Here is a 10,000-nt window from a genome sequence, read left to right on the forward strand (position 1 = left end):
GCAGAGGAGAGAAAGCCGGTTCGCGGAGTGCGTGAGGTGCAACAATCGCACCCGGGCGTGGGAGCATTTTTGTGCAATTATTGCCGCCATCCCTGCGGTCGCCGGCAAATACCTCGTATTTGTGTCCACCACCGTGGTAGTCAGTACACGAAATACATTAAAAATAGATAATCGCGTCACTAGGTCTAGCGGAGTGGCTGTGCTCATATGTTAAGGCGTCCGGTTTTTTGTGTGTAACGAGTACGCAGTCCCATTCTTGTCCGACCGTTCCCCGTGGTGGTTAGTGTGGTCCGTTTCATTCCGGGATCTTTTTGCGGTATTACATAAGCTCATAATTCTTCCATAATCCCCCGGTGCGTGCAGTGTCTTCACGAGGGAGCCTTTCGATTCCCGTACGGTTCCCTTTGGAGGCTGTGCGAACTCCTCCGGGCCGGCCCTGAAATAGTTACTTCCTCGCCACCGACCGATCGATTCACTTTTCCGTCCCGGGACGGTTAAGCGAACCGGTTTTCCTTGGCGGCAGTGAACGGCGTCTGCGGAACCGTGCAAATCGTGCTAACCGGGAAGTAATTTATTTTGCAGGTCAAAGCCAACTCCAATCTACTGCCGCCTGCACCGGCTTTTACTGCCGGACGTTTTCTGGGCCAATAGCAACCGCCCGCGGGGGGCACCACAGCACGTGAAAAGTACTGGTGATGGGTCTGACGGCGAATCAGGTGAGTTGCGGGATTTTCGTGGGGAGAAAGGTGATTAAATGCATGAATTCATACAGAAGCCGCCCACTAACTCTTTCTGCCGCACATGGCAAACATCACGAGAGAAGGCGAGAGATAATGAGAATCAATACATTCGTCGGGGCACTATCTTATTGGGTATGGGTGATTTGTGGTCTTGGGATTCCATCCTACCATCTAGTACTCCAGTGGCATGTGTATGGCTCACGTTTGAACGTGGGTTTACGTAAGATGGATAGATATGGTTCTTATCAAAGCACTCGATACTCGATTGCTCGGTCTTGCTGTCGACTTGGTTGAGGCAGCATAATCACTCTGCTTCCTCGTTGATTTACATCGTTACTTTGCTTGAAATAGAAGCATGAATGAAATTAATTGTTCAATATTTGTTAGTGACATTTTTTTTACAGTTTATTCCATCAACGCTGAGCCTACCAACATTACTTTGAGATTTTTTTGGATTAATCAAAGTAATAATGGCAAAGCTATTAACAAAATTGCGTTCCTAAAACAATGGCTATGTATTTTTTATATTCCTTAAACTACGACCAAATATTCTTGAAATGTTGTACTTTAATATAAGGTTCAGGATAAAAGAGTGAAATTGTTTCGTCACAAAAAATGCTCCTGTTTTGGATGTAAATTACTGTTAGTCACCCTTAAGTTAAGTTGTTAGAATCACTTATCACAGTTATTAAAATGTCCATGTATCAATGGACAATATATTGCAACACTGTTGCTATGGGCCAGATAATCAGAGCCTTTGTAATTAATTGTTTTGTAGTGTCGTTACCATGGCAATCCTTAAATCCTGGGACGATTTAATCTGTTCAAAAGTTGTTCTTGTCTTTAATATCAAGAGTCATTGATTTCGAATTTTGCAAAAATCGCCCCACTATGAACGATAATTCTGTTGTTCCAGGAGAGCGCATCATTCTAAGCGGCATCCATCAGCTGGTGGACGTGCTGTTGTTATGCTGTGAGAGCATCACCGTGCGCCTGACCTTGGCGTGATCATGAAACGTGCATATGCTGCACATGGGTGGACCGCTCTATGTGCGTGTCGCTCTATCGTCATCGCTTGGTGGTGGTGCTGCTGCTGTTGGCTTTCGGTTTTCGTCTAGGCCGGTCACTCAACCGGTGTGTAGCGGGGTTTTCTCCGATAGGACACACTTTCAATCTGACTTACGACACACGTGTTGGTGTGTACTGGTACCGGGTGGCGGTCCCCAACGGATGTGTTTCATCTTCTTTGACTCGTTTGGTTTGTGATGGTGTGTTGGAGAGATGCGGAATCATCATCGACTCGCCAACTAAACTCCCCTTATCGCAAACCCTCCACTCGGCACCGAGTATGCGTTTGGTGCCTTATCGGCCCAATGGTTGAAACGAAAAGTTTCTGAATCACGCCATCACGTCTATATTGATCAACATTTTGCGATACTACTTCCGGACATGGCGTCGTATGGAGGTGATACATGCATGATGGATTGCATGATTTCTATTATTGTATCCTGGCTGGCTGGCTGGCTGACTGGCTGGCCGGTTAGTGAAACCGATCGCAATAAAAGCGCCAGGTGTGAGCCACATGTTTTCGAAATCTTATGTTTATATTCATGACAATGATGGACTTCTCCTGGCCAACTTTCCATCCAACCCACCACCACCGTATCGAGGCAGTGCGTCGTCATCGGCTTTTTATTTTCGCCTACTCAGCATTGCCCGCCCTGCTGCTGCTCAGATTCTGATTACTCATAATTCGCAATCACGTTGGCACTGTTGGTGTAATGCCTGGCCCGGGGAGGGTGGCTTTGCAATCCGTCCCTTCGCTCACACACAACAACCACCAGATGGGAACGATCTTAACCCGCGTGTGGAATTGCCAGGGAAGGGAAGCGCGAGGGACTGTTGTGTTGTCGCTACCCATACCACAGATGTTCGAAACCTTCACGGGCAACCCCTCGGTACCGTTGGTCCGTCCCGTCAGTTGCACCGCAGCCGGCGAACCACGCGCTCCGACAGCTACCGTTACCCTGTTAGTGTGTTCCGTTCGGTTGCCCATTCCGGTGGACCTACTGTGGCTATTGTTTCGTACGGCCCGTGCGGTGTTTCCGCTTTCCAGGCATCGATCGAGACACGCGTGAAAGATGTTGAATTTAGACGTAAGTGGTGGAGTTTCGGCGCTGCTTGTGCTTCTGTGTGTGCCGTCTATCCTGCGAATACAATATTTAGGATGCTGCGTTAACGTGGGAAGGGGGGGGGGGGGGGAGGGTCTTGTCTGTGTTTTGGTGGCTTCTCCTAAACAGAAAAGGTGGAGATCGCCCCCCCCCCCCTTAAAACGGATTTTGCTTACCTTACATAATGGAACGCGTCGTCGTCGTCGTCTGTGGGGTGTGCTTTGACGCAGATGAGAGCGAGTTATGTGTTGCTGACACTCTGGCTTCTTCTTCCCCCCCTCCCCAGCCCCCTCCCCTTTGTGGTTTGATGATGATGTCGCACAAAAACCAAGCTATGTACGGAAAGGGACAAGAGCCAAAGAAAACGCCGGTCATTCCGGTAGGCTTGGCGCTACGTCGAATGAGTTTCGATTTTTTACTTCTGCTATTTATCGTTGAGTTGCCGTTGAGAGGAGGCGCAGAGTTTGCTGGCGAATGCTATGTTTGCTGAGATTCGCACCGAGTAGATTGTTAGTGCGTGACGACTTTACTTGGGTTGACCTTGGGGGCGATCCCTCTCGTTAGAACGCTATCAAGCGTTCTCCGATCGTCGATCGGAATGGCATAGTTGGCGTGGTGTGGCGTTGGACGTTCCTTGGTCACTTGGATGTCGATCTGCGGCATCAAACACATGTGTGCCCCCCGGGGAACCAATCAATTAAATTGACCATTCTCTCGCACTCTCTCGTTTCATTCCAGGTTGTTCCGATTGCGATCGGTGTGGTGGTGGTGGTGGTCGGTGCCGCCATTGCCAACTATTTGCTGAACGGTGGCAAAAAGGACAAATCGTCACGCACGGCCCGTAGCGCCAATAGCTCGAAGGAACCGAAAACCCTGCTCGATCCACAGGAAAAGTATATGCTACCATTGATCGAGAAGGAGGAGATCTCACACGATACGCGCCGTTTTCGGTTTGGTTTGCCGAGCGAGAAGCACATACTGGGACTGCCGGTCGGTCAGCACATTCACCTGTCGGCCACCATCAACGATGAGCTGGTGATCCGGGCCTACACGCCCGTCTCGTGCGACGATGACCACGGGTACGTCGATCTGGTCGTGAAGGTGTACAAGAAGAACGTACATCCAAAGTTCCCCGATGGTGGCAAGATGTCGCAGCACCTGGAATCGCTGAAGCTCGGCGATCGCATTGCATTCCGTGGACCGTCCGGTCGGCTGCAGTACCTGGGTAATGGGCGGTTCTCGATCAAGAAGCTACGCAAGGATCCGGCCCAAATCTACGAGGCGGAGCAAGTGAGCCTGATTGCCGGTAAGCACTGTTCGATTAGTGGACCGCATGGTCAGTTGAGGGCATTTTAATTCGCAACCGTGGGCTTATCAGCTCGATAGTGTGTTGGTTTTTTTGTTGTTGTTGCTGATAAGATGCGCCAGAGGGGGCTGTAGATACGGTAGAAGCTACCTCGCAGTCGATTCATTTTTCTTTTCTTTCACCGTAGGAGGAACCGGAATCACTCCGATGCTGCAGTTGGTTCGCGAAGTGCTGAAACATTCCGATACGGACAAAACGAAGCTATCGCTCATTTTTGCCAATCAGGTATGTGTGACAGAAGGTATACCTAGTGCCGCGCACCGGATTCCGGATGATCCTTACCCTTGGCATTCGTTTCAACAGACGGAGGACGATATTTTGCTGAAACCCGAGTTGGATGAGCTGGCGGCACGGCATCCGGAGCAGTTTAAGCTGTGGTACACGCTGGATCGACCAAAACCGGAGTGGACCCAGGGCAAGGGTTTCGTCTCGGATGAAATGATCAAGGCGCAGCTCTTCCCACCGAGCCCATCCGCGCTGGTCTTGATGTGTGGTCCACCACCGATGGTCAACTATGCCTGCATTCCCGCACTAGAAAAGCTTGGCTATCCCATCGAGCGCACCTTTGCCTACTGAAGACAACCACCAGGAAAAGACTAAGCCAGGGGGAGGTTCATTAGACATCCAAACAAAACCAGTCCATGTATCGCGCACAATCCATTATCGCCGGTTTCAATGCAGACTCTACAAGTCCCACCACCCGTGACACCCGAATGCGTTTATGTGACGCGCCTTGTATCGATTAAAGAGAAGAAAAAGGAAACTTTCGCTTCAACGAAGCTTCTGGCAGCGGTGGTGGTGATGGTGGCATTATTTGGAAAGATGGAGCCAAATTAGCGATCCCAAATCGGCCTTTCTCGTTTAGAGGCGCCCGCGGTGCGGTAGGCTTCAGTGACCTATGAATTCTAAATTGCTCTGCCCTTTTTGCCAAGCTTTACAAGATATCATTGCCGTGACATACCGTGCGTCCAAACTGTGGTTGTAGCGGTCTATTAGTAGTAGCTTGAGCTGTAGCTGTTCTCGATACAATGAAACCGAGTGTTATCACCTTTTCCTTCAACTGCCCAGAATATGTAGAGCGGCTCAGTTACTGCATGTGAAACATAATAACGAGATTGAACTATTAGCGTCCTCGAGACGAAAAGCTGAATGTTGTGGTTTAAAAGTGTATCAAGATTTAGAATATTAGTGGCAAAATAAAAGTAAAAGCGAAGCGCGCTGTAGACACTGTGGAAAAAGTGGGAAAATATTCTATTTGCTGAAGCATCAATTGGAAAAGAATTACGAAGGAAGATCATTTTAAAAGCCGTTTTATTTGCGAAAATTGTTTGGAAAAAGATTTCTTTACATGGACGGAATGGATTGCTTATTCCTAAGAAAAAGAGATTCTAATCGGAATGCTCGTCGATATAGGATGCAGCTTATGCTATTCTCGTTCTCGCTGTTAATAACTTTTAAAGCCGTATTATTTACGTCTTGACATGGCCCGATTGATTAGCTCAATGCTATTAAAAGAAAAAGACATTCTAATGCAAATGCTCTTCGACACTGCAGGCACCTGTAGCTACTTTTGTCCTTACCGTTCCTCGTAATCTAGCCTACCATATAATCTAGTGACCATGATTCTGATTATCCTGCGATTTTCACCGGCTGAGTGATCAGAGTAGCTGCCTCAGCAGGTACGCGATGCCCGTTGGCACAATGGCGGCCATAATGATGAAAGATCCGCGACGATGAGCCACCGTGCTTGCCCCGTTACAGCGGTGATCAAGAAAACAGAAGCAAAACTGGGTGGAATCGAAATGGTCTCGCTTGACGTCCAGTTCTTTGATCGAGGTGTTCACGTAGTGTGCCAGGTTGTGGTCTTTTGCGGCAGGGCGGCATCCTTCGTACTTATCCGCCGGTATGTCCGTCCGGAAGCCCTGCAGCGAGCTCAGACAGTCGCGCGTAATCGTCTCCAGCGTGCCCTTCCGCTCAACCACCTTCACGCAGATGTCGTCATCTTCGGGGCATGGATCGCCGAGGTAACCGATTCCACGCCAGTTAAATTTGTCACCGCACCCGGGTGTGGCGGAATTGCACCGGTAGCACCATATCGCTTCACCTGGAAAACCGTAGAAATCGTTACGTTAGTCATCAATCACGAGCCACTCGCTGCGAACAACGCGGAGAGACGCTAACTTACTCGCACCGACAAACAGCAATACGATCAAACAAGTGAACGCTGTGGTCTGGAGTTTCGTAGGGACCATTTTCACACAAAACAGGGAACTTAAATGCGAATAAAAAAGGAATAAAACAGAAAACACGGGCACAAAACGGTGGGCAAGGCACGGTAATTAGCTCGGAATGTAAACAACGCAGCCCAACCCAAAGTTCGAATTTTTCGAATAGAACAACGGGACAACATCGATCGAAATGGTCAATATTTGGTGAAAAACATTTTTCCGTTTAATTTTTTATTACGAACTTTTGGTACTCGTCTTAAAAGTTTTACAGGTAAAAACACAATATAGTACACAGTCCTATTTTAAAACCTTAATCCGCAGTTCGGAACTGACCAGACCGCCGTTTGCTTTTTTACATGTGTTTGCATGCGAGTTTTCGGGCATACATGCAGAGAAGACAAGATATTGCATACGAGTATATTTTTAAAAAATCCTTTTTTCGTCCTTTTCCCAACGATTAAAGATAAAAACTAAAAGATAGATTGCTAGAAAATAAAATTTCAGGAGGGTACACGGAAGCTCAGGTCTCAATGTTGGTTAGAAATGAACTAAAACAGCAACCGAATATGAAATAGGTCTGGCCACACCCGGGAATTTTGCCTAGCGAGGAGAATTGCCAGATATGACCGACTGGCAGTGTAATCTCAAAACTTGAGCTTTTGTGCGGCCGTACTGACATCATCATGCCACCAGGACTTTAAATCGCGATAGTACTTTGTGGCAGTGCTGGTGCTGGCGCTGTGCAGCTTCTCGCACAGCTGGCACCACGCTGCGAAGGAAATTCGCGCCTCCCGGTTCACGGCCACATAGTGCTCCTTCCACCAAAAGTACTTCACGTACTCGTGTGGATTTTTAGTTAGATGAAGCAAATAATCAACGAGCTCCTTGGGGGAGGCGTAATCCTGTACATCGATGTAAGAACCGGGGGGTAAAAAGCGCGTGTAGTCGGCACCGCCGTACACGATCGGTACGATGTTGTGAACGAGCGCATTGTACAGCTTCTCCGTGACGTAGTCCACGTATAGCGCGTTTTCAAACGAAAGGTAAAACCAGTAAACGTCATCCATCATTTTTTCGCATTCCGGGTTGTTATGGGGGCATCTGTATGGGGAAAGACACGAAGAGATTTGTTCATAAATGCAATTCGCTGCGTGCGGACATAAGAATAACAAACGATGTGCGTGCATTAACGATTATGTTGATGTTAAAGGCTCTCCACCCGTAGCACATACCATGAGTGCTGCAGTAACAATCCCTGGTTCGGAAGCTATTGGGCAACTTACTTGAGACTGCCACATGCACCGTACACATCAACCGTTAGGCCAGCGGATTGCAACGATTGTACCAGCTCATCACGCTTTGAAACAGCATTGCAGTGTGAAACAAATTGAGCTGCCATTGAACGCTTTTTGCTGACTAGTTCGACCAAAGACGCGTTCTTATACTCATCAAACCCATTGCGCCACATCGGTTTGATGGCTGGGCCCACTACTCCACCACTCTCCCGGTCCAGTATGAATCCGTAGTTGAACAGTACATCCGAGTCCAGTCTGTATGTCATGGTCCAGTTGAAGAAATAGTTTGTATCCTCCCCTAGTGGATTCCAGGTTTGCGCCGGGGACTCCATAATGGCTGCGATGTAAATCTGCCGTGCCACCCGTATCGACGGTGGTTTCACATTCCAGTATGTGGCGGTATGATAGACCAGCGCATCATACTCCGTAATCGACTTCAACAGACCATGATCAGACGTCACAACACAGTTGGTGACCGCACACTGTTTATTCTTAAAGTAATCGGGACCGAGCGTGGCAGATGGCAAGCCCCAATGAGCCTCGTCGAAAAAGTTTGTGTAGAGCAGGATGAACCGCGTACGATTGCGCTCCTTCGGATGTTCCTCCAGAAGGGTGGCGCTCGTGTCGTTGTGATCTTCCACGATCTGAAGGGGGTAGCTGCTTAAGGGGGTTGTGCTGGTGGGCTCATAGCTCTTTCCTTCGAGCAACAGATAGAAAATGACACAAAATAGTAACCATGCTAGCAAAAACTTCCACGAGTTACGCGTTATCAGATAACGCCTAGCCATCTGGCACGATTGCAACGCTTGCAACGCTGTTAAAAGACGAATGCGAACTGACCAAATTGATGTCACAGGTGGATAGAACTCTATATTGCCTTATGGTGTGTGCTGGGCTGGTCCAGTAGCGACCGTGGCACCGTTCCCGCTTGAATTTACTCATTGAAGCAGCCCTTGGTGCCCTTGGTAACCTTCAATTATGTGTTTACATTTACTGTTCCTACAAACAGCAAACATATTTTCCTTATGCTTAGTAAGAGGAAAAAAATAGTAAACCTCAACATCTAAATGACCGTTGAACTGGTATCCAAAAGCCGTACGGCCACTGTTGGGTTTAACAGCGCCATAACATCCATCGCCAGACCGGTAACATAAGTAACAACATACATGAGAGTAACAACAAACATAGCTGCCCATCAACATAAACAACCAAGCAGACGACGCAGCGACATACCACTGAATCCACTGAGTGTCCACGACAGATTTAGTCTGCTCTAGCCACCACTCGATAAAAGGACGAATAAAGGACTTTTTAAAAATACAACATCGTGCACCGGGCATCGGTTGCTGTACGAACAGTACACACTCAATTCTCTTAACATCATACCATTTCGGCCTCATATTTACTGATAAGAAGACGCCGCTTGAATGAACGGCAAAATGGCAAGTTCACAGCAACTGACCATGAACTGTGAATCAATTTAATCGTGCCCGCTACGAGCATGAGTCACATTGAAAATCAGTGTGCCTGATCAATGTTCAAGATGTCAACGCAGAGAAGAACAAAGACTCTATCAGTCAACATATGCGGTGCAGATGATCCTCACGGATAGTGCTATCGTCACTCAAGCTCAAAAATAGCAGTCCATACTGAGAGTGACCAGCCGTCCTTTCTTACTCATCAGTTTCATTATCTCAAAACTCACAACGTTAATTCTGAGTATCAAACTATAGCACTAGCATTCAGGCCATTCGTTAGCTAATTGTAGGCCAATCATCGAAGTCAAAGAAAAAGTAAAGGAGGCAAAAATCGGTTTCGTTATCAACAATTTAATTTATTGGCATCGACACATTATAATGAAAACATAATGAACATGCTAATCACCCAAAGGGCAGCACTTTGCTACTTGCGTTATCAGTTCACAGCAATGGTATTGATTTTTTTTCTTTTCCTGTCCGGTCGTGTAAAACATCTCACGCGACATACTTCAGTATGATAACTGCTTCTTTTTATTCAAACTAAGCTTCTTTTATTCTATCTGCACTTGCTACACACTTTGTACACCCACCACAATTCGTTTTGGTATCGCGTTGTCTATACAGATTCACATCGTTTGGCTCGTTTCATGACCTACTCGTTATGGGGCGGGTGACCGTTGATTTTTCACTAATACTATCCTTGTCTTATTAGTACACATTTG

The 10,000-nt window shown here is 47.5% G+C and overlaps 3 protein-coding genes across 5 annotated transcripts in view; 1 reads left to right on the forward strand and 2 right to left on the reverse strand.

Moving 5' to 3' along the window:
* The window catches only part of LOC126575521 (NADH-cytochrome b5 reductase 2), a 5,735-nt gene extending 224 nt beyond the window's left edge, over nt 1-5,511 (forward strand). The window contains exons 1-5 of one of the 3 annotated variants that reach the window (XM_050236245.1): nt 211-316; nt 583-716; nt 3,650-4,217; nt 4,405-4,502; nt 4,581-5,511. In XM_050236245.1, the coding sequence (XP_050092202.1) occupies nt 696-716; nt 3,650-4,217; nt 4,405-4,502; nt 4,581-4,853 (960 nt within the window). In that variant the 5' untranslated portion in view covers nt 211-316; nt 583-695 and the 3' untranslated portion in view covers nt 4,854-5,511. Of the gene's footprint in view, nt 1-210; nt 317-582; nt 717-2,584; nt 2,897-3,649; nt 4,218-4,404; nt 4,503-4,580 lie in introns of those variants that run through there. The other 2 variants (XM_050236246.1, XM_050236248.1) reach the window with 2 other exon arrangements.
* A 60-nt stretch (nt 5,512-5,571) lies between these two features.
* LOC126575522 (uncharacterized) lies at nt 5,572-6,626 on the reverse strand. Its single transcript, XM_050236249.1, has 2 exons — nt 6,463-6,626; nt 5,572-6,381 (listed from the first exon to the last, which is right to left on the reverse strand). Exons 1-2 carry the CDS (start codon nt 6,527-6,529, stop codon nt 5,936-5,938), a joined length of 513 nt encoding a protein of 170 aa, XP_050092206.1. The 5' UTR covers nt 6,530-6,626; the 3' UTR covers nt 5,572-5,935.
* A 523-nt stretch (nt 6,627-7,149) lies between these two features.
* LOC126574101 (alpha-(1,3)-fucosyltransferase C-like) lies at nt 7,150-8,588 on the reverse strand. Its single transcript, XM_050234074.1, has 2 exons — nt 7,789-8,588; nt 7,150-7,606 (listed from the first exon to the last, which is right to left on the reverse strand). Exons 1-2 carry the CDS (start codon nt 8,586-8,588, stop codon nt 7,150-7,152), a joined length of 1,257 nt encoding a protein of 418 aa, XP_050090031.1.
* Nucleotides 8,589-10,000: the final 1,412 nt, after the last annotated feature.

The sequence above is a fragment of the Anopheles aquasalis genome, chromosome 3 (assembly GCF_943734665.1).
Source record: "Anopheles aquasalis chromosome 3, idAnoAquaMG_Q_19, whole genome shotgun sequence".
NCBI classification, from domain to species: domain Eukaryota; kingdom Metazoa; phylum Arthropoda; class Insecta; order Diptera; family Culicidae; genus Anopheles; species Anopheles aquasalis.

Excerpts from the sequence above, each read along its gene's own strand:
- LOC126575522 (XM_050236249.1), bottom strand. The coding sequence starts at position 6,529 with ATGGTCCCTACGAAACTCCAGACCACAGCGTTCACTTGTTTGATCGTA. Across the intron at positions 6,382-6,462 it reads ATTGCTGTTTGTCGGTGCGA|GTGAAGCGATATGGTGCTAC; the intron begins GTAAGTTAGCGT and ends ACGGTTTTCCAG.
- LOC126574101 (XM_050234074.1), bottom strand. The coding sequence starts at position 8,588 with ATGGCTAGGCGTTATCTGATAACGCGTAACTCGTGGAAGTTTTTGCTA. Across the intron at positions 7,607-7,788 it reads GGTGCATGTGGCAGTCTCAA|ATGCCCCCATAACAACCCGG; the intron begins GTAAGTTGCCCA and ends TTCCCCATACAG.